Source organism: Prunus mume, linkage group LG4 (genome assembly GCF_029339155.1).
Source record: "Prunus mume cultivar Tortuosa linkage group LG4, ASM2933915v1, whole genome shotgun sequence".
NCBI lineage: Eukaryota > Viridiplantae > Streptophyta > Magnoliopsida > Rosales > Rosaceae > Prunus > Prunus mume.
In genome coordinates, this window is record NC_142701.1 from 11,006,548 (window position 1) to 11,033,000 (window position 26,453).

At 36.0% G+C, this 26,453-nt stretch overlaps 4 protein-coding genes and 1 long non-coding RNA gene across 8 annotated transcripts; 1 reads left to right on the forward strand and 4 right to left on the reverse strand.

The window, feature by feature from the left end:
- Positions 1-635: 635 nt before the first annotated feature.
- On the reverse strand, positions 636-4,105 carry LOC103327922 (Putative methyltransferase family protein). Of its 3 annotated transcripts, none has more exons than XM_008230298.3 (9): positions 3,765-4,104; positions 3,534-3,641; positions 3,092-3,165; positions 2,899-3,001; positions 2,431-2,481; positions 2,000-2,153; positions 1,656-1,794; positions 1,069-1,174; positions 636-955 (listed from the first exon to the last, which is right to left on the reverse strand). In XM_008230298.3, the coding sequence occupies exons 1-9, from the start codon at positions 3,910-3,912 to the stop codon at positions 804-806; spliced, it is 1,035 nt and encodes a 344-aa protein (XP_008228520.2). In that variant the 5' UTR covers positions 3,913-4,104; the 3' UTR covers positions 636-803. The 3 variants fall into 3 exon arrangements, with proteins under 3 accessions (XP_008228520.2, XP_008228521.2, XP_016649157.2); XM_008230299.3 differs by having other exon boundaries at positions 636-949; positions 3,765-4,103; XM_016793671.2 differs by lacking the exon at positions 2,431-2,481 and having other exon boundaries at positions 3,765-4,105.
- A 257-nt stretch (positions 4,106-4,362) lies between these two features.
- On the reverse strand, positions 4,363-9,414 carry LOC103327924 (Regulator of Vps4 activity in the MVB pathway protein). Of its 2 annotated transcripts, XM_008230300.3 has the most exons (7): positions 9,365-9,414; positions 7,219-7,292; positions 6,985-7,117; positions 6,138-6,241; positions 5,865-6,009; positions 5,635-5,775; positions 4,363-5,342 (listed from the first exon to the last, which is right to left on the reverse strand). In XM_008230300.3, exons 2-7 carry the CDS (start codon positions 7,257-7,259, stop codon positions 4,560-4,562), a joined length of 1,347 nt encoding a protein of 448 aa, XP_008228522.2. In that variant the 5' UTR covers positions 7,260-7,292; positions 9,365-9,414; the 3' UTR covers positions 4,363-4,559. The 2 variants fall into 2 exon arrangements, with proteins under 2 accessions (XP_008228522.2, XP_088905988.1); XM_089049862.1 differs by lacking the exons at positions 6,985-7,117; positions 7,219-7,292; positions 9,365-9,414 and adding an exon at positions 6,446-6,757.
- A 3,449-nt stretch (positions 9,415-12,863) lies between these two features.
- On the reverse strand, positions 12,864-14,081 carry LOC148917895 (uncharacterized). Its single transcript, XR_016126278.1, has 2 exons — positions 13,583-14,081; positions 12,864-13,251 (listed from the first exon to the last, which is right to left on the reverse strand). It is a non-coding gene; the product is annotated as an uncharacterized LOC148917895 (long non-coding RNA).
- A 3,235-nt stretch (positions 14,082-17,316) lies between these two features.
- Positions 17,317-21,001, forward strand: LOC103327925 (G-type lectin S-receptor-like serine/threonine-protein kinase CES101). Its single transcript, XM_008230301.3, has 6 exons — positions 17,317-18,809; positions 19,015-19,310; positions 19,438-19,648; positions 19,758-19,995; positions 20,086-20,236; positions 20,443-21,001. The coding sequence occupies exons 1-6, from the start codon at positions 17,660-17,662 to the stop codon at positions 20,749-20,751; spliced, it is 2,355 nt and encodes a 784-aa protein (XP_008228523.2). The 5' UTR covers positions 17,317-17,659; the 3' UTR covers positions 20,752-21,001.
- A 2,920-nt stretch (positions 21,002-23,921) lies between these two features.
- Positions 23,922-25,381, reverse strand: LOC103327927 (uncharacterized). The gene is made up of 2 exons (XM_008230303.2): positions 25,026-25,381; positions 23,922-24,411 (listed from the first exon to the last, which is right to left on the reverse strand). Exons 1-2 carry the CDS (start codon positions 25,299-25,301, stop codon positions 24,217-24,219), a joined length of 471 nt encoding a protein of 156 aa, XP_008228525.2. The 5' UTR covers positions 25,302-25,381; the 3' UTR covers positions 23,922-24,216.
- Between the last annotated feature and the right edge of the window lie 1,072 nt (positions 25,382-26,453).

Consider the following 26,453-nt stretch of genomic DNA (forward strand, 5'->3'; position numbering starts at 1 on the left):
GTTTAAATGTTTTACATTAAAAGAAGTGTAATTTTGAACAAATTCGAACCAAATATCAATCAGTTTGAATTAGTTTGATTTACTTTTTTACTTGTTTGGCACTCGACATTTACAATCGGGTTAGGAATTCACGACATCCCTACTTTAACTTTTTCTTCAACAGAAGAAATATTATTTACGACATGAAGTGAAGGTACTAGATCCCTACTTAGAAAGGTATTTTTTTCTGTTTTGTAAGAGAAAAAAATAGGAAGTTATTTGAATTTGAGCATCCATATTTAACAAGTTATGGGCACTAGTTTGCATCTGGTGTTTCAATTTCAAGTGTTTTGGTTTCTTTTTCTTCACATCATTGACTTGGCACAAGGCCAAATCAATATGAACCCAATATGGCAGTAAAAGCAAGACGTGTAGGCGGATGGCCTCATCAAGTTCCCATTGAAATAGGATCCACACAAGGAAAAGCACTTGCCATTCATTGGTTATTAGGGGCATCTCGAAAACGTCCAGGTCGAAATATGGTTTTCAAATTAAGTTCATCCCCCTCCCTCCCTCTATTATCAGTCCTTGGTGGATGAGGCTTTTCTTACGAAACTGTTATTGACACTCCAAAATGTTGATCATGCACTCGCCGGTTTTCAGGTCCATATACACCCAACCCTAGTTTTTATAAACAAATATGAACTTTAGCTTATTTCTAAAAGCCCCTATCACGAAAAAGGTGAAAAACCAATTAGCAACCTTTGGTGACTATATGGATGGACTTTACAAGAAGAAGGCTTACAAGAATCCAGTCTCAGTGTTTACAATTTTGTTTTGTTATACTTAATCTGCCAAAGCTCAACATCAGTTCCTCTATCATACTCCCTCACATACTGAGGAATCTGTGTAATGTCTACGCATTTTCCCACAAAGCAAGGCATCGAACGAGATTCAAGGGCTTCAGAATCTGCATCTTCCATTGAAAACCAAGTATAAGCCGTAAAGATAAAGCAAAAAAAGAAGAAAAAAAAGAAGTAACAAGTTCATGATATGTATGGGTGCATCTTGATACACGAACAAGCTTACCCCCCTCTAACCGCAAAAAACTTCGGAAATGCGAGTAACCATTTGCAACAACATTGAGATCATCAAGACTGAAGTTGTAGCGTTTTTCCAATGCTAAGTACAACACCTGAGAAACAAAAAGCTAACTGCCATTTACTTCATCAACATATAATGGATGAAAAGGAGTTTCTGAAAAAAGATGAGGGACTGTCGAAAACATGGGAATGCAGTCATTACCCTCATTGACACCTATTCTAATCATGATCAAGCTCACTTTATGTACCCATGTAATGGTTGCTTCAAATCCTGAACTTTTGATATATTAAAGGCAAAGAAAAAGGGCAAACATGACAAATTCTCGGAATTCCGACCAGTCATGACACATCACATCATCCTCATTCTATTTTAATATAGGACTTGTGCAACCCAGCATATTCATATCTCAATTATAAGTTTCTAAACGGAACCACTTTATACTTTATGTCTTACATAGAACATATTACGCTATTCATCCTTTCGGAAGTTTCGATGTAAGGATTCCTTTACTGTCACCCATGATACTTCTATTCTCCATCCCCGGAAATTCTAAGATTTTGGTTTGTACGTACCTTTTCTGAACCCGAAGACATTAATCTCTGTAAAGTGCTGAAAAACGCATCTGTCAGGTCATCACTGTAGATTACATCTGCAGCTACAAGCAAAGAAGCTTCCTGGGCTGCTTCGACTTCTGAAAAGGTCCAAGAATACCTAGGCAACATCATTAAAAACTGATTTATGTTTGCCAATAAATGATGTTAGGATATAACAAATAGTGTTAACAGTTAAGCTACATGATTGAGAATAAACCCAGCACAGGGAATGCACTAGCAACGTGATAAGGAATTATCCAAAATGAATATGTTGTTATTCTGCTAGTTTCTATTAGCAATCAAAGTAGATACGTAATTTTCACCTTTTACCTAGGGAGGATTCTTCTAGGGTCATTCTTGGGGGCCAGGGTTTCATCCAATCAAGTTCACGTACATGAACTGTAGCTCGATGACTGAACAGTTCAGAATTGAGGTCGACATTCTTAGCACAGTTGTTAAGGACCTCATTCCCATGGTCTGGCACAGAGGGCAACCTTATATTAATCACAGGTTTGAGTTGTATGACTCAAATAAGTAAATCCAACATAACAATTCATGGAACTCATTAGTAAAAATCATATAACTCATTGAAAGATCAACTTTGATTCCAAAAACCTAGTAACATACACTGAAATGATCCAGCGCCCGTTAAAAAGACATTTCTTCAAACCCTTGTTTGAAAAATACAATTAGAAAAACTTTCAAGGAACAAAAGGACATGAAACAATATTCAGTAAGTGCAAGGTCACTGTACCTGTTATAAAGATTGTTTTAGCAACACGTGCAAGTAATACACCCACCAACCCTGGTAAAGATAATGAATTCAAATTCCTGTCACTGAACATATAGTGACGTCTCAAATGATGGTCGTAAAAATCTTGAATGGATAATGAACTTGTAGCATTGATTCCCAAAACTGTTTGGTGATATTCTCAGAAACAATCATGGTCAGATTTCTATCATTAGAGTGTTTTCCTCCCCCAAACTACAGTTCTCGAAAAATCACGTCGCTTTTCTTCATATTCTTTAAATTGCATTTGAATTTTCACATTTTAAAATTCCTCCAAAATTTGAGGTATATATCATCTCTAGAATGCACGAATAAGCATCGAGTTAATTTAGAATGAATGTTAATGAATCACTGATTAACTGTAAGGAGCCAATTCCAGGACAGATACAATATAATCAGTTAAAATAAAGACAGTACTAATGATTATTGTACCTGTACCAGCACCAAGTTCTAATGCGACAGTTCCATCAAGTTCAGATGATGTAAACATCTTATGCAGCAAAAAATCAGATAATACAAGTTCTGCCCTCCACACCTGCGGGGGCAAGATGAGATTAGCTAGGGATACATTGCAAATAAACCAAACTTAAAAGCTAAAATTAAAAACCAACATCACAAAATTTACTTGCAAACCGACGCTTGGAATTGATGATGCGATATTATGCTGGATGCTCACGCTAGAACTCTGAGTAGATAATTCTGCACATTTTTGTGGAGAAAAAAACAACACAAAACCCCCAAATGATCTTCAAAAACAAATTACAATCTTCTTATCTTGATAAAAAAAAAAAATTATCGGAAAAAACGAAATATGGTCTTTGTTGTGTATGAATTGCTGGTTTTGGTTAAGGGATAAAATTCAAAACAATCAACCAGCAAGTACAAATGCACATGCCCATTCTAATGTACAACTAATCAAGTCTATCTGAAGGAGTAACCCAAACATACAATCCCAACATGCTCACTGAGAAATTGGGTTGAGGTCTTTAAGATCATAAATGGAAGCAAAAAAAAGTTGTCAAAATAAAAACAAAAGCAGCATGTGTGAGTGGCAAATGGCAACTTACTGTTGCGTCTAGGGAGAAGAAGATCACCATCCTCGTCCAAGCTAAACATTTGATTTGTGGAAGCAGGTTCAACTTGGGAAGTCCCATTGTATCTTCTGGGCTCAAGTTCTATAAGTAAGTGATTGTGTTAGAGGCCTAAATATTTCTTCTTCTTTTTTAATTGAATAAAACTTAAAAACAAAAGGGCAAAATTGAAACAGAGCAGAGGTTAGGGGAGATTGGATTCAGAACCAGGCGGGATGGAGAAGGTGAAGCGGGAAATGTGGGGTCCAGAGAAACCAGGTGGGCAGCCCAAGTGTACTTCACTCATCACCTGCTCTTCCTCCTGTGACTCTCCGCGGTTCATTTGCCCCATCGTCTCCAAAGACCATTTCTCCATTGACACCAATCTTACTAAGAAACCAAACCCTAACCCTAATTGCAATGTTCCTCTTAGAAGCTAATCCCAATTCTGTGTCAAAACGCTGCGTTGTGCGTTTGCAAGCAAAGAACACTGAATAGGCAGCTAGCCCATCTGGAAAATTCATAAGCAAACTGAGAAATCAAGTTGATACCTTTTCTGTTTTTTTTTTTTTTTTAATAGAAAAAAAAAGTTGATGCCTTTTTTGGTGTAAAAATACTTGAATACCATCACTTACCACATTTGGAATTTTTTTAAGCCCTTTTTTTTTTTTTTCCTTTTTTTTTTGGAGGAACCAAGTTGATTACTAAATCAATATATCCAATTCAATTATATTACATGAGTGTCAATTCATGTTATTGTTGGGATCCAATATAACCAAGTTGACCATGTCACCAAAATCAAAACAAATAAAAATAACTACAAACATAAAGACTTAGACCCAGATTTATATCTAAAATATGTTGGATTCAGCCATGAAACTTTTTGATTTTTACAATGAAATATGATTAGTAAACTAATGAATGAATATTGATAGAGATATCAAACTAATAATCTTTCCTATAGACATGCACCACGTAATTTTTTTTTGTACAAAGATACACTTCTAATGCTGCTGTCTTCTTCTATATTCCTCTAAGCGCTGCAATTCGAGCTGCCAGTTCATCATACTCCGGTAGTTTCGGGTGCACATGTGCATCTGGTTGCAAGGAATTGGTTCTGTCGTGCCTTTTCGGTGCCTCAATTGGAGATGTTGGCTCTGGTGGAAGAGATGATGCTCTGGCTGATGGAGCATCTCGCTGAGATCTTCTGCTTCTGTTCGCAGATTCACCAGCATCATTGTCTACTTGACTTAGATTGCCCTTCATCTGTTTCGATTCATAGGGTGACTGTTTCTTACTGTAATGCATCAAAAGCCCATCCAGTACCCTCTCTTCTTCATCCCTTGGATCATTCCTGTCAAGGTTCTCACGACCGGGTGGTGGTTTCAAGTTTTTCCTCCTGACCGACCTTGGTTTTGGATCATCTTCGCCAACTGAAACATCATTATGGTGATCTGTTTCAACATGGCTGTTTAACTTTGTGGGTTCCTCAAAGCTGCTTTCCTTTCTTCCAGGTTTTGGTTTGTAGTAAGGCGGAGGAGCAAATTTGGAGTAGAAGGGCGTCTTGTTATCCGCTTCATCCCCTGATGTACTTCCTACTGAACTCGAACAATACTTTGGGGCGTCTTGGGATACATCTGCCATTGTTTCATCTTCACTTCCTACTGATGCAGTATTCTTTGTTCTGTGGCTCAATACGTCCCCAGCATCCTGGTTTTTTCTCTTTGGAAAAGAATTATCCCTACTTTTATGTGATTTCTGCATATCATCATCACTGTCGCCTGGAGACCCATATCTGCGCTGTCCCTGCGAAAAAGAGAAGAGACCATAAGAAGCATTAGAATATACACAATGCGAGAACAGAAAAACAGGATAGACGGAAATGTTTGGCATCTAAGAAAAATTGGAAGGTACAAAAGTCCACTCTTCAACATCTTTTCTCAAAGGTTAAATCGCCAAAGGCAGGGCCTGAGATAACGATTTGAGGTGACGTATACTGTGAATACATAAGCGGATATTATGGGCCAGATCAAGCTATTTCCATTTGATTCTTTCCAGTACAAATAATTTTGTAACAATGATGTATAGGTAGACTTACTTGGTCAAGTGGAGATGGAGTATACAGTTTCTGTTCCAAAGCCTTTGAATCCCATTCAATTGAGAACTCTTGTGCTATGTCATGCAATAACTGAATCTTCATCTCCTTTGTAGGAGGCTTTGCCTTCAACCTCTCCACAAGCTAAACACAAACGATTAAGTGAGTATGCATTTTCTGAGTATAATTTACCTATGAACTTAAAGAGCAAGTAACAAGTTGTGAATTATTACCTCTTTATTCACAAAAGGTTCAAGGGAATTTCCATATCTTTCAGTAAACATATTTCTGAGGTCACGCAGTTCTGGCAAATCAGCAAATCGTGCTGCAGCGTACATCAAAGATGGAACAGCTTCCCTGCATTCCTCAGGACATTCGCTACAAAACAAAAAACAGATAAGAGAAGGTGGAAAAGTATATCAAACTTATGATCAGAGACATGTATGGCATTGACAGTTAACTCTGCCAGTGAAAGCAAAGAAAATTATTTCGGAAGCCACAAGTACCTCTGGTTTTGCATGAGAGAGAGATTATTTGAGATACATCCAATAAAGTTCTCAGTTAATTCATAGCAGGCAGACATATTTTGCTCAACCAGAAGCCCCTCAGCCTGATTCACAAAAATAATGAAGAGTTAGGCATTGACTAAGATATAATGATTTGGACGCTTTGTGAGTGAACAACTGCTACAAGTATTCATGCAAAATGTAAATCATACGCATTCAAGAAAGAAGATCAAAGGAAGAGTACAAAAGATAAAAGATAAAAACAAGTACAAAAGACAAGGCACATAAATACATATAGGTGATTTTACCATTTCAATTGGCCAAAATTATTTGTTTCACATGCCCCACGCATATTCATCATGCAAAACAGATCATGCCACCCCTCCCCACATAGAAAGATTTATGATTAAAAAGAGGGCATAAAATGCATGACCAACATGAGGGTACATGTCATGCATGGATGAAACGTGTGAGGGCAAGCCATGGTGGTGGTGGTGGTGACAACAAAACAGGGCCCCACAACCAGTTGTTTTAGCTAATGTATCAAGATTTGAGACAAAGAGCCGTGACATAGTCTCTCTGAATGGATGATGCATCAGATGGAAGCCACAATAACATGCCGCCATCACCGAAATTATGCACAAAATGCAAGCAAACAGAAAAATCATCTATTTGTAAAGAAAAACAAAAAGGACAACAGAAAAAGTCTTGAGGCAGAGCATGAAAAAAAGCCTATTTTTCAGGCCACACAAGACCATAAAAAGCAACAGAAAGAAAGTAAAATAAAAAAAAGATCAACAGAACGAGATGAACCAAAACCCAAGAACGAGATTAACCAGAAACATACCCTGCCATAGGCATTGATGTCAAGGCCACTCCTCAGAAGATCAACAATATCATTCTTCAAATACTTCTGCACCGCGCTCCTCTTCTTCTTTATCGTCTCAAACCTCAACTTCGTGATCTTTATATCAGATTTGCTGCATCAAACAGACCCAAATTTAGAAACACAAGAAACAAAAAGCAATGAATTTTTTTTATATAAAAAAATTTAAAAATTCGAGTTGCGTTTGTGCCTAACCATTTGGTGAAAAATTTCGGCTTTCTGAATCCCCTCAACATCTTGATCTCTGAGGACTCTGGAGATGCACAAAGCTGGTAAATAGAGAAAGATGAAAACCGGTTTGAAACCAAGCTTTAATGCAATGCAATAGGTTTTCTAAGAATGCAACAACAAGGTAAAGAATAACTGAGAGATTGAAAACTTGGGGCTCATCTCATCAAGTCACGCCAAGAATCAAATTCAAGAAAACCCAGAAGGAAAGCAAATGGGCACGTTTGGGATTGAAAGAAAGACAAGCACTTGAAGCAAGAAACAGAGAAACAATGGGGTTTTCAGCAATTTGGGTTCAAAATGTTGGGCAATTGGGTAGCAACAAAGCCTCTAATTTGGAAGCACCAAGAAGAACAGAGCTCAATAACCAAGAAACAGAGCTGCTATACACACACATATATAATATTTATATATATGTGTATGTATATATCTTTCCTAGGAAGAACCTCAACAGAGAAGGAGACGAAGAGTCAATGAACAACCTATATATACCGCCAGATTGAAGCTCTGAGAAAAAATAAAGAACGTGGGTTTTTGCCACGTGGCCTCTCTCTCTCTGTGTCTCCGTCTCCGTCTCTGAGAGCCTCCCGCTAAAAATATAATTATCGCGCTCTTTTTACGAAAGTCGCTACTAAAAAAGCGAAAATTACCTGGTTTGCCTGTTGAGGATAACGAACATAGAAAGGGTATTTTTGGAATATAGGTTTAAATTTTTTTTCTTTTTGTTCGGGCCTATTGGTTAGGGTTTTGAAGCGGGCAGTAAATGTAAATCCAATCGCAGGCAACCAAAGCGTCGAGAATTTAGCGTTTTATTACTGGATGGATTTGGTCCCAAATTTTTTTATTAAATATATTTTCTTCGAATCTTTTTACTATTAATCCTTCTTAATTAAGTTAACAAATAATTATTGTTAACTTAATCACACAAAAATTAAAATTAGTTTTAGGGTAAAGACCAGATTTGGGGAAAGAGACAGGCAATCAACTTGATTAGGTTAAATATGTTCCTAAATTTATGAGATAAGAAGACAAAAATGGGTAGCAGCCCGTAATTAGCTGTCCCTGGCTTAACGGGCCTGCAAGGAATTCTTCAAGTATATCTGGCACATATTAAAAGGTTTGCAGCAGCCAAATATTAAGGTTTAACACCTAATCAAGGCACCATGTACAGACAGATATACCTAAACCTCAATACTCAAGTTGGCGGTTTTTCTAGGTTTTGGTGAAAGGGGTAAGTTCACTCACTTACCCTCCAGTTGGAGAGGAACTTCCTTGCCCCGGTGTCACTGCTCTTTTCTTCTAGAATTTCGTTGCCTCGGATTTCTTCTTCTATTTTATGTGATTTGTGACATGAGGAGAGAGATAGAAAGGGAAAGACAGTGAAACCGGAGTAGGAAAGTAAAGTATTTTTCCTATAAGTTAGAATATAGCAGAAGTTAATATATTGTCATTGCTCGAATAAAAGTAACTTGTGGGTGTCTTTTGCACAATAAAGGTAGTTATTCACCACAATAGGGATGGTGTGTTTGACCATTATGCTATGTACAAGTTCAAGTTTGCCTCTTCAGAGAATCTTTAGTCACCTAAAAGAGAACTATACTAAGATTTCAACCTAATTATGTGCATGAAAAGAAGGAAAAAAAAAATTACTTTGAAGTTTGAACCACGACTGGCTCACTATAGAATGGAGCAATAATGGAACAATCTTAAATATGTAAACCATTGTTACACCAAAAAACAAAAACAAAATCAACTTTGAGCACTATATGTGGTTTGTTGATATTTTGCAAGTATTTGTTCATTACGTACCTTATAATTTTGTATCGTATGAGAGAATAGGTTGTGATAAACGTATCAGCGGAAAGTACGAATAAAAAAATTAACAGACGTTAAATCCAACAAAATGATAAACCGAAATCCTCTGTATCGAACATACTCTCAAATTTTCGATTACTAATACGGAAAAAAGCTGAAAAATACAATTCTAATTAAAATAGGTCCTTTATGTAGGGCACCATACCCTAACTCAACTAGGAAACATAAAATTAACAAAGGAAACCTAATGGAATAAAAACATATTTTAAACTACAAGAAAATAAAATCAAAGACTTACCCAAAACCAAGCCCAAAATAGCCTTGATGAATTTTGGCTAACCTTTCCCTCCCACATTTGCCTTTCATTATTTTCAAACTAAGAATAAAAGAAAGTAAAATTCCATTGTATATTTAATTGTATAAGCTTTGGGCATATAGTCTGCGTCCTCCTTAAGCATCCATTTGTCACTATCAGAATGTTGCGTGATGGAAGCGAAAGCGAGTCCAGAAGCCTTGTGACCCGGTGGAAAAGTAGTCAAGCTCGCTAGGACACAGCTGTGTGCAACATATCCCTGCTGGCACAGTGGCACGATGTACTTATGACATGTCAGCATATTATCTGTTACTTAAATATAAATATTATTAATTTATAATCTATTTCATTAATTTATTTATTGTCTCTGCTACACTAAGTTCTAGCTCTTGTTAATTTATTGAATTGAAATATATAGTTACTTTGTCACATAATAGGTTATTGCAAGATTTGTTAACTTTTTAATGAGCATTTGCATTCTCACATGTCTTTTTATGTGTGAAAAATTCAATCCTATAATACGAAAATTATTTAATTGAGCTTTACACATGAGTAAATATGTTTTGATAATATAATGTATACATCCAACCTAAAATCAATGCGAGCATCTAGCTCGTAAATATCTTTGTTTCATTAATTTATTTATTCTATCCACGTAAGATGTATGTTGTTGATTAAGTTGAATTTTTGTTTGAATGTATAATGGGAATTAAGAGTTTTGAGAACATTACATGCTGCTATCAATGGATTGAAAAGAAATGGTTGGTCTTTCTAGAAAAGAAAAAAAAAGTGAATCTTGTCGACCAAAAAAGAAAAGTTAATAAAAAGGAAAGCAAGTGGTATTTGTTTCAACTTTTAGTTGGAAAAAAGGTAACAACTTTGGTTTTGAGCATGATTAATGTACAAAGAATAATGGCAAGGGATAAACCAGGACTTTAGGGTAACAAAAAGTCGTCAAAATGATGCCGAATCATTGTGGTAAAAACATGCTCAGTTACCTCAATTACATGCGACTTCTGAGGAAAAATTCATATATAAATTAGGTAGAATATAATGAGCAATGAGGATTCGATCCTGAGATTTTTAGTCTATAAGTTAAAGTCATTTTTCACTAGACTAAACCCGTAGACTTATTTGTCTACATAAATCTTGATAGATTAATATTTTTTATTTGATGATGTATAATTTTCACCTTCCTCCTCAACTCGAGGAAGTTTGTATATAATAATAAGACCAAGACCATAAAGACCTAGGAAAAAAAAAAAAATTTTGAGTATCACAACTTACACTGGTCAATTTAAACCTAATTTGCAGGGCGAAAGATGATATGATTATACAAAGGTTAATAAACTATTATTGTTCTAATTATATAAAACACAAAGTCGTGGAATAAAACACAACATTGACCATTGGCACATTCGAACATGAAGTCAGTTACATGCATTCAATATTCATAAGTTGAAATTGCTCTGACTGGTCACCATCATAGGGTCTACAATGATCAACGTGTTTTAGTTCCTTATAACGAACAACTGACAATAGCATTTCTCGTAATTAACGACTTTTTTTAATGAAAGTCGAATAATTTTGTATTTAGGAATATAGAAAGAACGTAGCTTTCTCTAGTAAGCTCTTACTTAACCAAAACATAAAACCAAAGAGCAGCTGGCAGTGAGTTGGTTGTTGTGATTGTTGCCAATAGAAAGAAAACACCGATTGATTATCGAAAATACCAGCTGGCAGGCATAGAAACGTAAATGAGCTGGTTAGGGTTTTGCTATCACACTTTTTGACACCCTTTAAAAAGCAGCTTGGAAAATAAGTCGTTGGGTTTCTTGCACGCAAACTATCAACTCGTAGTTCCCAGCACTGTTGGAACTTCGACTTCAGCTGAGGCTGCTTATGCCAGGTCAGATTTTGGCTTGTATGATTGGCGTAGCACCAAAAGACACTATCGTTTTCTTGAATTATATATTGGATGACAATGAGCATTTAATATAATTTAATTACATGGATGGATATAGCCACGTGGCATTTAGGGAATGATGACCACAACAAGTTTTAATGCAGCAGTGGGACAATTCAATCCACATCGGCCATGTCCTCATCACTCACTTTCTTCTTTAGTTGATTACCTACTTGTGCAGATGAATATCATTTTCTGTTATACTTAGGGATTAAAATAAACAGGTAGATGTAAATGACTTATAACTCAAGCAAAAGTAAACTCTCATGTAATGTACTGGTCAATAACACAATGATACATGTGATAATTTTTTTACGTGTCATTGCATTATTGAGAATAGCAAAATAGTCATATCCCCATTACATGTAAGTTTTTTTTTTTCTTTCTTTCTAATGATGGGCAATGTTCCTTGAGGGCATTCTCCATTCTTGAAAAGGCTTGGCTTGTTTGTTTGATGTTTTCGCTCCATTTGGAGTTGAGTTGGGTTCCATATGTAGCCACAAAATGAAGTAGTAATTGCATCTTTATATATGTTAGAAAATTTGTGACGGCTCATGAAAAATAAGCTACGATTACTCAAATTGAAATATAATATGCAAGAATGTTGTAGTTCAAGCAATTACGAGCAGCCAACCTATATTTAAGGGTTTTGTGCCCCACAATATCACTTATATAAAAAGAAACAGAACATATTATAATTATGATATGCATCTTTTGTCTATCAATTGATTAATTTTTGTTATTGAATATGCATTAAATCTTGAATATGTAGAATGAATATTGATTTTTTTTTTAATCACCAAACAAGTCTGCAACCCAATGTTTTGGGAACCAATAATGGGATAGTTGGGCTTAGTTTTGGGCCCATCAGACCTGAAGGCCAGCCCATTTCGTTCTTTTGTTTTTCTGCTTATCCTTGTACCCTATTTTTTACTTTAGTCATATGTATCTTAATTTCTTTTCAACTATTTTTCAGTATCTCATAGGATCACTAGTCATGTATTCCATCAACATGCCAGCCCATTGGGCTCAAGTATGTTGGACGAGGAATTGAAGGAAGAGGAGCACGATTTTTCATTTTGAGGAGATTAGAAGGGATAAGTTATAAGGTGTTGATGTTGATTCTATCATTTTGTGGGAACTATATGGGATAAGTTTTTTTCACGAGTATTCCATTTTCTACATTCAAATTGAACAAAATTTCTTTATTTCTTAATTCACCATACTTTAAATGTAGATATCTCATATTCAATCCAATCTCGTACTCTAAACAAGCTCTTAAAGTCGGCCATGGAAATTAAATTTATTGGGATGGCCCAAATTCGATCCAATTTCGAGTCTTTGACTTGTTCTTAAAAGTGAATCATGGCAAACTTTGTTATTGTTTAGTGATGCCTTGATTGATGCCCTTTGAACTCAAAAATGCAAACACAACCTACATGTCATAGAGGGTTAGTGGAAAGCCTACACCAACAAGATCACATATCGAAAGACTATAAAAATGGTATCGAATGAGGCTCAACCAAGCAAAATGTGCATATATCGCAAGGGAAAATTCCTGGGTTACCATTGCAGTTCTTCAGAAGTAAATTCAACACTATATGTTGCTTGTCTCTACATTCGATCCCAATACCCTATTTTTGTGCACACAAAAAACCCCGATCACATGGCCAACCCAAATGAGGTGCTACCAAAAGCATCTCAAAACGTTGATTAGAGAACTGAAAAGGCAATTTTCTTGAACAAGAAGGTACTCACGTCGAACCAAACGCTGTAATCGCTCCGAGTCGAAATTTCGGGGGAGAAGATCGCTGTGGTAGAGCAAGGTTGTGATGGTGGCTGCCGGCCGAGCTATCAGTGCCGTCACAAGCCTCACCAATGATCTAAGCATCAATTGCATTAGAGACTGCCACAAGTTTTAAGTTGCCACTAATTAATCAAACCACCACTAATTCTAAAACATACATGCAACTTAATTAGTGCATTATGAACCCAAAAATAAAAAACAGTGCTCGAATGAAAAATTAGATGACAAATATTACTAGGAATTTAATTCATCCAGCTTGACTGAAACATAATACTATGATTGCCAAAGTTGTAAACTTTGATTGAAAGATCACAAATTTAAACACAAGGGGTTCTTTGCTCATATTATAAGTACAAATTAAAGAAAAAGACTGCATGCCAATCAAAGTTTTTACTACACAAAATGAGAGAGAGAGAGAGAGAGAGCATACCATGGTGATGGGCTGATCACGAGAGAAGAAGATGGGTTGACAAAGGGTGAAGAATCAGTTGGAGAAGAGAGAGAATCTTGGTATTAAAGAAAGAGTTTATCCAATAAAAATTTAATTTAAAAAATGAGCCACAGACACTCAGAGAGAGAGAGAGAGAGAGAGAGAGAGAGAGAGAGAGAGAGATCCAGAGATGTGATTTGGATTTTACAATAAATAAAAATGTCACAATTTGAGGTGCTGTTGAGAACTCCTGCCCTTCAATGGGGTTTATATGCCAAATGGTACAAGCTGAAAGTGACTGAGAAACCCAAGACAAATGTTCTGAAATCTGTGTGAGTTATTTGGCCTCCTGCTTTGGGTTTATCGACAACACCCCCTACAAAAAAGAAAAAGCCAACAGATTCACACAAAAGGGGTCTTTTTTTTTTTGGGTTTTGTTTGGTAAAAATGATCTTTCGACAAAAGTGAAAGCAATAACAAGAACAGAGCCAATTGTGGTCTTCTGCATCACAAATTCACAATAATCCTCTTTCTATAAAAGCAACTTTTAACTTGGGAAATAAGAAGAAAGCTTCTGAAACAAGTAAACTTGAAAACCAAGAAAGCAATCCTCTTAAACAAAATAAGGAACTAAATTCTTGCACAAGACTTAATGTCCTAATGTGTTGATTGTTAACTTATGAGCCAAGAAAGCCAATGAGGGATTAGCACACTGGTTGTGACCCTCCCCTTCCCCCTGCTTGGCACTCAGAATTGAAACTCAGAATTTCTTTCCTCCCAAAATATTTATTTAAAAAGAAAAAGAAAAAAAGGTTATGAGCCAATAAAGAGATATCCATATTGAAGCAAAAGCAGTCTCTTTCTCTACTGCATCAGCCTTTTTGTTAGTACCCTTTTTATATACATATATGAATACTAGTGTCATCGAACTCTTGTTTTTCCTTTTTTGGTCGGTCATCAAACTCTTTTAAAATTTAATCGCTTAAAAAAACAATGAGGTTCTTACATCACTTGATATACAAAAGTTTTGGATTTTTTTTTTATGCTCATTGCTAGATGAAGCATAAAATCTTGACTAAATACTAAAGAGAAAAGAAATCTGCTGTAATTAATAGAGTTGATTCTAAGGAGTAAATGTAGATTTTGGGCAGTAGATTCATGGTAGTTTCTTCTAACTTAGATCTAGATGGTTTGTATTGTTGTATAAATCCTCTCTATTTAGAGAATAAATCATCAACTAATAACCCTGATTTTAACATGGTACCAGAGCATATCTGGGCCTAAAGTTTTTTTGGATTTACCTTAATTACACTAATGCCAAACTAAACACCTGCCTTTCGAGAAATTATAGCGTGGTGCTGTCGTACCACGACATCCATATGTACTTCTATTTAAAATTCTACATGTTTAAAATAAAAATAAAAATATATTTTTTAGGGAAAAAATAAAGGAATAAAATAAATACTAGAGTCATCAAACCCTTTTTCTTTTCTCTTTTTGGTCGGTCATCAAACTCTTTTTAAATTTAATCACTTAGAGCATTTCCAGCAAATGGCCCAAGGAGGGTTTGGGGGGGGGCAAACCCAAAATGTGGTTTCCAGCAACAAAAATATGCCAGGGCAAGGAGTGGGGCCCAGCTACAGGTTGGCCAGGGGAGGCGGCCTTGAGCGTCACCACGACGTCAGCGTTCAATTAAATTTGTTAAAAAATTTGACGCGCCGCTCACATGCCCATAACGCCTCTCTTCCACATGGCTGGCTCTGGGCTCTCCGATCTCCTTTTTCCAGCAATCCAACGGTAGCCAATTTTTTAATAAAAAAAAAAAATCGAAAATTTTTTAAAAAAAACCAAAAATTACCTTTTTTTTTTTTTTCTCTATACCTTATTTCCATTTTCAACATTTAAGTAAATGTCTTTATCCTTTTACTTTTATTTATTTTTATATTACTCCATTTACTTAAGTTTACAATGTAAATAAGGAAGTACCCCCCATTTGGATTCAAATAAAAATACTAGAAAATCAAATTCCCACAAAATCAAAATATGAAAAATCGGTTTTAGTGCAAAATACGATTTAGGCTAAAAATGATGGCTCATTAAGTCAATATATACTTCATATTAAAATCCCATAAAATCAAGTTTTCTTATTTGATGTGTAAGGAATAAAAGCCGACAAAAATTATCTTGAGAAAATGATTATTCCGAAAAATTATTTTTCATACTTAGCCAATATTGCACCTCCGCTACAAAAATTATGGGTCCGCCGGTGTCTATAAATACCAACCAATACTCTTCACTTTTAACACTAAATCCTCATACTTTTTTTTTTCTATAAATACCAACCAATACAACTAATAAAATAAAATATTATCCAATATGAATAGTATTGACACGTAGGAACCCAAAAATCTTATCCGAAAATATTATCCACATTAATTGTTTAAGTAAACAAAGTTGTGAAAAAAACAAAAAAAAATGAATAGTATTTGCCATTGTAAGCCTTGCACTGCTGGAAACACAAGTTTTTTTGTGCTAGAGCCACTATTCACATGAATAGTACCTTAGGGCTCCCTTGCCATGACAAGGGCTAACTGGTGGAAGTGCTCTTAGTGCAGCAAATTGAGTGACAACTTATTTGTTTTTAAAAAACACTTGATATACAAAAAATTTGGAACTTTTTATTTTTATTTTTTATGCTTTTTATAAAAAAAAAATTATGCTTATTGATTGGAATGTGGAGGGGTGGGCATGTATATAAGATAACAATATTCAATATTCCATCAACATTTTCAATATTCAATATCCATTAACATATTCAATATCCAAATCCTAATCAACATATTCAATATCCAAATCAACCAAATCAATATTTATCCATCAACATATTCATCAAATCCAAATGGTTAAAACTCATGCATTATGGCTTACAAACCAAAAGAATTAAACTTATGCTTATGGCTTACAAAAATACAAACACAATAAACATAAATGACAATAAAATTGAAAGAAAAAAATTTATATTTCAATAGAATGAACTGGATATTTACATACTTCCTCATCTGGTCTAAATACCAATAAAATAAAGAAAGAATGAACTGGATATTTACAAACAAAAAGAAAACAATAAAACTGACTATGAATGATCCACGAGTGTCAGACCCCAAAAAGGTCAGCAACTAGAAAATTTTGCCAGCTAATTGGATTGGACTATATGCGTTGCCTTGTTGACATTTGAGACTCTACCCCATTAGCCTAGTTGATTGATAGCAAACTATTATTAGGCAATGACACAAACCTCCTAAGGGACAAAGCTTTCTTCATTCGGTCGCTAGGGAGAATTTCGAAATAAGCCCTAAACATGAGTTACTTTCTATCTTAAAATTCCATGTAATATCAGAAGTTCATTCTTCGGTCTTGCTTGTCAAATAGGTTACTCAGTCTATATAGATTTATTAATCCCATGAAAGCCCAAATTTATTGTCCAAGTGGCTCATCCAAACCGCCGCGATCTCAGGCCTTTCGTCGAGCAATTGGTGTACGTCTTGGAGTTGCACACCAGCCAATGGGGTCGCATGAGGACCTTCACATCTAAATTTTCGGCCGACATGTGGTCACATGACCACTCTTGTCCCTCCGCACGTCCGCCTCTGCAAACAGGCCCTCTAGGAATTCTAGTTCCTCATGAACATCCCGCCATTCACTCAATGGAAAAAGTTTGGTTCTTTAAAACAGGAGGAGTTCCTCCTCACAATAAATGGAAATTTGACACTTTTAAAATTCTTTTTAATTTTTTTCTTTTTGAATTACTTCAATTCTTTTATCTTTTTGAATTTAACTAGTATCAAAATCTCATTTGTTGTGATCAGTTGGCTCCACTTCCTCCTCTTTTGATGGAAAATTTCATTTCATATAGTTCTTAAATTATATTCCCTTTAAAGTCAATTTATGAGGCTGCAATTTAAAAGTTGCTTTGACCTTTTTGTTTTTTTGTGCAGAGAGTTGTTTTGACTTTAACTTTTATATCCTCAAGGCAAGGCTTATTGGCTTAACAAAGCCAAGGCTTGTACATGTAGGTTCATGGAAATCAATCTCATACTTCTTTGTATTCTGTGTTGCTGCTGCATAATCTTCATAGGGCCCTCTGACTCTCAAACTGATACTTTAGCACAAGGCCAACAGCTCAAGGATGGGATGCAGCTGTTTTCAGCTTCTGGGATTTTCAGGTTAGGATTCTTCAAGCCTGGAAATTCAAATACTTCTTACTTAGGAATATGGTACAACAGAAACAATGAAAAGGCAGCGTGGATCGCAAACCGAAACAATCCGATTCTTGAAAACTCTGGAGTTCTTACAATTGATCAGTATGGTAACTTGAAAATTTTATACAACATAGGAGATTCTATTGAGCTATATTCAGTTCATCAAGAAGCAATAAATACTAGTGCTACTCTACTTGACAGTGGCAATTTTGTGCTCAGTGAACTGAACCCTGATGGATCTATAAAACAGGAGTTGTGGCAAAGCTTTGATTATCCAACTGGCACACTTTTGCCAAAAATGAAACTGGGGTTTGACAGAAAAACTGGCCTCAATTGGACTCTAAATTCATGGAGAACTGATAATTTGCCTGCCATGGGGTCATTTACACTTGGTTTGGACCCTACTGGTTTAAAACAAATGGTCATATGGTGGAGAGGAAGCATCTACTGGACTAGTGGGCCTTGGAACAATGGGTGCTTCAGCTTCATGTATGAGTTTTGCAATTATTATAAGTACAACTTTAGCTACATATCAAATGGGAATGAAACATACTTCAGTTATTCAGTCGATAAAGGTACCACTATTTTCCCAAGGCTCATGCTAAGTGCAGGGGGTGAACTCAGGGGTTTTGGGATGGATTCCATGTTTACAGGAGTTTCATGTACATCTTCCACCAACTCTTCCTTGAAAGATGGGTGTGTTCAGCAGAAGCTTCCCGACTGCAGGAGCCCCGGTGAGAAATTCCTGTTGAAAATGGGTCTTATGTCCCGTGGTGGGATTAAGTTCCATGAAAATCAGAATCTCACTCTCATTGATTGTTGGGATGAGTGCTTCAAACTTTGTTCCTGTATTGCTTATGCTTCTGCAAATGATGATGGTACCGGCTGTGAGATTTGGACCAAAGGGACAACGTTCACACAAAACAACCTAGGTATCCTGAGAGAGATACACATCCTTGAATCTAAAGGTAACTAGTTTTCAATTTACGAGTTGAAGTCAAACTTCTTTTGATGAGAAATTTTTTAGTTTTCTTAGTAAAAAGTACTTATTTCAAATAGATAAGCTGATCTTAATTACTTACAAACATGATTTTATAACAGAAATGGAACAAATAAGGAAAGAACAATCCTGGCCTGTTTGACATAACTAATGAAATCTATTTGTCAATGCAGTACGGCTGTGGTGGATATGGCTAACCATTTTGGTAGGAGGAACTGCTCTTTTCCCTCTACTCTGCTCCTGCTGCTATGTCCTGTGGAAAAAATCCAAAGCAAGAGGTTCTCGGTCGCAAAGAATGACACACAATATCCTATTACATGAACTTGGTGAAGGGAGAAGACATCAGAAAGATGGGAAGAAAAGCAATAATGAGTTGCAGATGTTCAGTTTTGAAACAGTAGCTCTTGCTACAAACTGTTTCTCAGCAGCAAATAAGCTAGGGGAGGGTGGTTTTGGACCTGTTTATAAGGTACAATATTTACATTAGAAAATGTTGTGTTTCATTAGTATATGTCGTTTTACAAATCCTGAGTTTTGTTTGAATTCCAAGTTTATTTTCTTGGTACAAGTACACCCTAAAAGAATCATAATTTCAGGGAAAATTACTTGATGGGCAAGAAGTAGCAATAAAGAGACTTTCAAGAAGCTCAGGACAAGGGCTGGTGGAATTCAAGAATGAAGCCATCCTTGTTGCCAAACTCCAGCACACTAATCTTGTGAGGCTTCTAGGATTCTGTATCCAGGGAGAAGAAAAAATATTGATCTATGAGTACATGCCTAACAAAAGCTTAGATTTCATCCTCTTTGGTAGGTCCTTGCCCTTCATATCACTAGCAAATTTGCTCATACATTTCTGCTATTCCTAATTCTGGCACAGATATTCAATTACTTGATATTACATTTTACCCTGAGGCAGATGATCAGAGAAAGAATGTGTTAAATTGGAAGAAACGCTTCAGTGTCATAGAGGGGATTGTTCAAGGACTGATTTATCTTCATAAATATTCAAGACTAAAAGTGATTCACAGAGATTTAAAGGCCAGCAACATTTTACTTGACAAGGACCTGAACCCAAAAGTATCTGATTTTGGCATGGCTAGAATATTTGGTTTGAATGAGATGGAAGAAAACACAAATAGAGTTGTTGGGACATAGTAAGTACTGCATCCACAAATTTTACCTGTCTGTACTGTGCAATGTCTGCATTTTTCAACTGCTTAAGTTTCTTTTTTGTATTACTGCAGTGGTTATATGTCTCCGGAGTATGCCATGAAAGGCATTGTGTCTATAAAAACTGATGTGTTCAGCTTTGGAGTCCTACTGCTAGAGATTGTGAGTGGGAAGAAAAATAACAGTAACTATCATTTCAAGTATCAACTCAACCTCATTGGATATGTAAGTTCTCATAACTAAATATGGGTTATGTCCACAAGGTGATATTCACTTGATGTCTGAGAAAAATCTCACTTAACCAATCGTGCAAATCGACAATTTGGCAACATAACATAATAGATTATATGTCAAGAGAAAATTTTCATGCAGCCATCAAGTCCTTCCCATTTGCATGCAACTGCTGAATTACATGCTCTTGTTTCATTCAGGCATGGCAGCTCTGGAATGAAGATAGAGGATTCGAGCTAGTAGACCCGGTGTTGGGTGAATCTTGCCCCATTACTGAAGTACTAAGATGCATTCATGTGGGTCTCTTGTGTGTACAAGATCATGCAGCAGACAGGCCAACAATGCCAGATGTTGTTTCCATGCTCTCAAATGAAAGCATTCCATTACCACCACCAAAACAGCCAGCATTTTTCCTAAATACAGATAGGGCAGAGCGAGAGATGGCTGAAAATAAGTCTGAAATCTGCTCCACAAATGATGTAACAGTCTCAGTGATGGAAGCAAGGTAAATGCAGTAACTATGTAAATATGTGTGTGTGAGTGTGTGTGTTCAAGCACAATGGTGGGTGGACAGATACATGCCACATATGATTCTTTCAAGAATTCATTTATCTGATGATCAAATACAATGAATAAAGGATGTGTAAATGAACAATCCATGATGAAGAGTTGGAAATCCTTTTTTATTTTAATTTTTTTTAATGTGCTTGTAAATTCAAGAAGAATATGATGGATTGAATGCGTTTGTATTCTTCTTCATCTTCTCTTTTTTACCTCTCTTTCTGTATCTTAATTTAGAAATAATAAATAAAGAATTGTGAAAGTAGTAATTAACAAACTTCTTCTTTTCTTAGTAGTTATATGACATATCAAAAAACCTCTTTGAATGACCTGTTTTTAGAGAAGAAATGTGATTGCCAACCGACCAATCTCTCAACCACAACAAAAATTACCCCAAAAAAGACACTCTCAATTAATTTTTAAAACAGGTAAAACTTGAATTAAATAATTTGTTTTTAACAAATTATCCCTCTAGTATCTACAATTTCACAGAGGCAGAAAAACTAATAATGGTAAATTTATTCACCTTTCATATTTTTCGCCAACCAATTGACAAAATTGTACACCTTTATATAAAGCAAAAGGCAGAGAATGGTGAAACATTCAAAATACTAGAAAATGCTCTTGGTTAATCCAAATATTAAGAAATAAAATTATTAATTAAATGAGGATATATGGTAAATTCACACCTTTTCATATTTAAAAAAATTAAAATCATATAATGAATTTTATTTTTTAGAAACACAACTACTGATTTATTATCTTTTTTAATTCTAAAATAAATTTAATTTAATTTTTTTAAAAAGCTTTTCACAGGTGCAAAAGTGCGTGCAAATATGTTAGTAATAATATTAATAATAGTAGTAATAATAATAATTGGAGGTAGATGACCAAAAGGATTGACTCATGCCAGATCCAAAAACAGGGGTTGACTCATGCACGTGAGAAGCACGTGCAAGTATCCATTATATAGAGATGATTTGTAAACCGGTCATGGCAAGGCTGTGCGTATTATTGCAGTAGGGTTGTCCTGGGAATTTCGCCTTCCTCTCAGATTCGACCCAAGCCTGCCCTAGATCGCAGCCATGTCTTCCAAGCAAGGTACGTCGTTGACGATAAGAACCCTAGATTTTTAGATTCAATTTTCAATTCTGACTCTTATTTCGTGTCAATCAAAAAGTAAGGAAAAGAAACCCTAAAATTTTGTTAATTTTTTGGGGATGTTGGATTCAGAAATTAAACTTTTGTTCTTCTTTTAGGTGGAAAGGCAAAGCCTTTGAAGCAACCCAAGTCCGAGAAGAAAGACTACGATGAGGTATCGCTGATGATTGTTTAAATTGATTGTTGAATTTTAAAGTTGGAAGCTTTGGTGGTGGATTTTGTACTCAGGATCTTACTGATTACATAGAAAAGGAAATAATTGTAGTAATAGATCGGTTAATTGTCTGGGTTTGATGTTGATCTGGTCTTAATATTAAGATGTTCTTGCGGTTGAAAAAGAAATTGAATTTTAAAATATCCCATATAATAGGTAGAAACAGGCTGCTGGATTTAATATTTTTCCAAAAAGTTCAATAATTTGTTTGATGACCCAAGTAGTTGTTTACTTTTGGCGTATAAAAGAAGAAATTCTCTTTTTAGTATTAGTTACCCAGGAAATCTCTTTGAGTAGCAGATGTTCAATGTTCAGCTAATAGCAGCATGGGTTATATTTGCCCCCAAGGAATCTTTTATGGTTAATTTTATGGCATTATGCCACACCACATGCTATGCTATCTCATGACTCCTTGCACTTTTATCTTGAATCCTGCATGCTTTGAATCTAGAACTGAAGGAGCTGTTCAAACCGCGTTTTTCCTAATCTTATTCCAGCTAAATTCTTCTTAAATGTTTATTCAAATATGTCCCTTGCACTAAGAATTTATTTGCTACTTGCAGTCTGATTTGGCTAACCTTCAGAAGAAAAAGGATGAGGAAAAGGTCAGGATTTTTTTCGATTCTTAGCATATCTTGGTTCCTTTATTTGGTTTTGACAAATTATTGATTAAATTTTCGTTCTTGTCATGAACAGGCACTGAAGGAACTTAGAGCCAAGGCACAACAGAAGGGATCCTTTGGAGGTGCTGGGCTCAAGAAAAGTGGGAAGAAATGAGAGGGTTATTAGAACCCTCTAGTTGGGGTGCAATGTATCTTTCTTTCTTGGGCTGTAATTATAAACACTATTGTGTTGAAGTCTTTCAATTTATGTGATGGTCTAGTTTCTAATGTGCTGCTAGACGCATGAGCGACTTTCAGTGTGTAATAGTATGACTATGTCTAAATAAGTTAGTTGGAGTTTGCCTATCTTGAGCCTTCCTGCGTTTTCTTTCTTAAGCTTTCTTTGCAGCATTATCTTTGTTTGCTCTGAATTTGTTGTCTCATGTGTCAGGCGAGGGAGGTTGGTTTTTATATTTTATAAATAAATAAAAATTATTGCAGTCCTCTCGCTCCAAATTTTAGAGTGGTCATGACAAAGGACATGGGCAGACACATGAATGGTGATTGTTCTAGCAATTTTTTATGCATTTCTATATATTGTCATGGCAATCTAAGGGTAACTACTATTCACATGAGATGAGGAGAGGAATTTGTATGAATTTTGGTGTGAGAAGGGAAGGACATGACTGGGTATTTATAGAAAAAAAAATTCTGAATTTTTTCCTTTCTATTTTTATATTTTTGGTGTTTAAATTGGTCGCTGACATCAGTATGATGTTAGCTTGCCTAGGCAAGTCTTGCTTCGGATTTGCCCAGTTTCATGGGACCACTTAATGTCATGGCAAAAGGTGATTGGTGCAAGTTATTTTTGGAGCCTAGGCCATGGCAAAAGATTAAGGGTGAAAGTGCTCTAATTAAGGCTTTAAACTAAAGTGGAAGCATATCGTTTTGGAAGTAATTTTGGGCCAAAATCATTTATGGGAAGAAACACCTCCTGTGCTTTTCCATAATTGTGATTTTAAGCGATTATGAGAATCAAGCTTCTTCTTAAAATCACTTTAAAGTAATTCTTATGAAAGTGATTATTGGCCTATCTAGAATCGCTCCCAAACAAGCCATAAATCACTTTTTAAGCAGCAGCTTCTCATTGAACGGCTATAGCCCTCTTATTTAAGAAAAGCAAAAGCACAGAACAGTGTTATTTTGATTTGCTTATCAAAACAGCATTATATCTACGTAATCAGGCAACAAGCATTACATTTTACTATTATTCCAAGAAAGTTGTTTCAACAGCTTCAATTCTATATATCCATCTTTCGTTCTACCAAATAGTATCACATCCACATATATCAGTCTCACTTGGGAAGCTTGAAATGCACAAAGCAGCAGCACATCAATGAAATATGCTCCACAAACTCCTCCGGTTCATTACATAGCTACTGCTGCCCTGGGTCTTCTGGGTTCTCCTTGTCAGGATCTTCTTCTCCTTCTTCCTCCTCCTCTTTCTTTTCTTCCTCTTCTTCATCTTCTTCTGGAGGATCCGCTGGCAGTGGAGGCGGTAATGGTGTTTTCATTGGGCTAAACTGGGGAAATATATCCGGTCTCCTCCCGGGCTTAGGTCGTTCCCACTCCTGCAATGCAAGCAAATGCACACAAGATGAACAAAACTTAATGAGTGGACCTAGTTAAGAATCAAGTTCTAAAATCTAAGGCACTGCCCAAGTGCCAGGTCAATTATAAACTCAGGTTAGATGCAGCTTTGGACCTTGTATTCTGAACCCCAGTACACAAGTGTTTGCTTAATTAAACAACTTTTCTCTAAAACCATTTGAATGTTGATTTCTCATTAACTTGAGTATTGAGGAAGCAAAAAACCTCTCAAAGCCTTGGCCTAAGACACCACACCATTAATTCAACTTGAAACCTTGTGTATCATGAACTTAGAAATATTATGTTTTCTTTATCAAAAGAGATAAAAAAACAAAGAAATATTATGTTTTGAGTCATATACTAATGCTGCAAATTACGACATCCAATTCAAGCAAGCTCCTAAGCAACTACCCAATAAACAGGAACCCTCGTGCTGCTGAGCCCAACAAGATTGTGTGAAATGATTTCAAAATGCAAAATTCCGAGCATTATAAGCAAATACTGAGACAATAGAACAAATTATAGAAGCTTACAAAGCACATAACGTGTTTGACAAAATTACCCAGAGAGAAATATATGTCTAAGAATAACTTACAATGGGGAAATCGAGAGGGGAGCGACGGGTCAACTTTTCTTCCTCAGGAGCCATCCGAACGACATGGCTTTGCCTCCGACGGTTGAGAAAGCTGATGGGTTTTGCGCGGAGAGCGATAGAGCAACCGGGATTGGGTTTATACTGGTATGGTCTAAAACTACACAAACAGGAAGAAGATGACGACGAAGAAGAAGAAGAAGAAGAAGAAGAAGAAGGTGGTAATGGTGGAATTACGGCGGGGAAAGGCAGAGGCAGCGTCAGGCTCCGCAACGCCATTTGGGTCGGGACTTGATATTCGCTGCGCTCCTCCTACCAAGACTAGTTAATATTCTATCACCTGACTCTGAGTCTCCTGACTGGGTGCAATTCGGCTAATAAGTCTGCCCCAACTCAAACCATGAATCCAAGCCCAACTCTAATTATGGGCTGGCTAAGTTGGAGAGTATTCCACACATTTACGAGCATGAAACCACACATCCATTCTCATCATGCAAGAATTAAGGAGCCGTATTTCAGTGCCACACAATAATTTCTTATGTCAAACTCAATATCACGAAAAACCAAAGAAAATTGGGTTGCTAAAATGGGTTCATTCTCTTATTAACTAGTGTGGTAACATATGCCTAGGTTCGATCGATTAGTCGAATTGGGTCAGCCCCTGAACAAAATGTATGGCCTATGACCCGACTTGCGAGTCGTGGATCAGCAGGTCTCTTGCACATTGTGGGCTGTGAACTTTGGGCCTCATCCCATGGCTTATGCATTTTTTGAGAATTTTTATGATACACGTTTGTAGTAGAAAATCTTTGGCCGGTGGAAATGTTCGTGGTTGGGAAGGCACTCATTATTTCCATATTAGGCTTTTGAGGAGCAATAGTCTTTAATTTGTAACTGATTCACATCTTGGTAATTGAATTCGCAAAATGGTTGATGTAATCCCTTAACTCCACTTTCGTTAGTATCGTTGCTCATGTTGTTACATTTTCTGAGAAAAATAGTATTTTTCATGTTCTTTGTAATAGGCAAAACACCACCAACTTCACCTTCTTCCCAGCTACCCCGACCGCCACCCTCACCAGCCACAACAAAAGGAAAAGATAGAAAAAAGTTTTGGACACTCGAAGAGAAAGAATAAAACTTTTTTTTCTCCACTAATTTAATGACCATCAGGCCCCGAAAATTGATAATGCATATTCCCTTTACAAGAAAGTTTTTTTTTTTTTTTTTTTTAAATATTTTTTTTATTTTTGGGGGATACTTAGGCTAAGTTATTCATTGAGGACAACGTTTCAGAGGAGTTTATTTGACTAAAACAAAAATTGTAAATTATAAAAAACCTAACACCCAAAACACTTTATAAACACACCCAAAACCCATCATTACACACTCAAAACCCATTTATAAACACACCCAAAAAATATACAATTG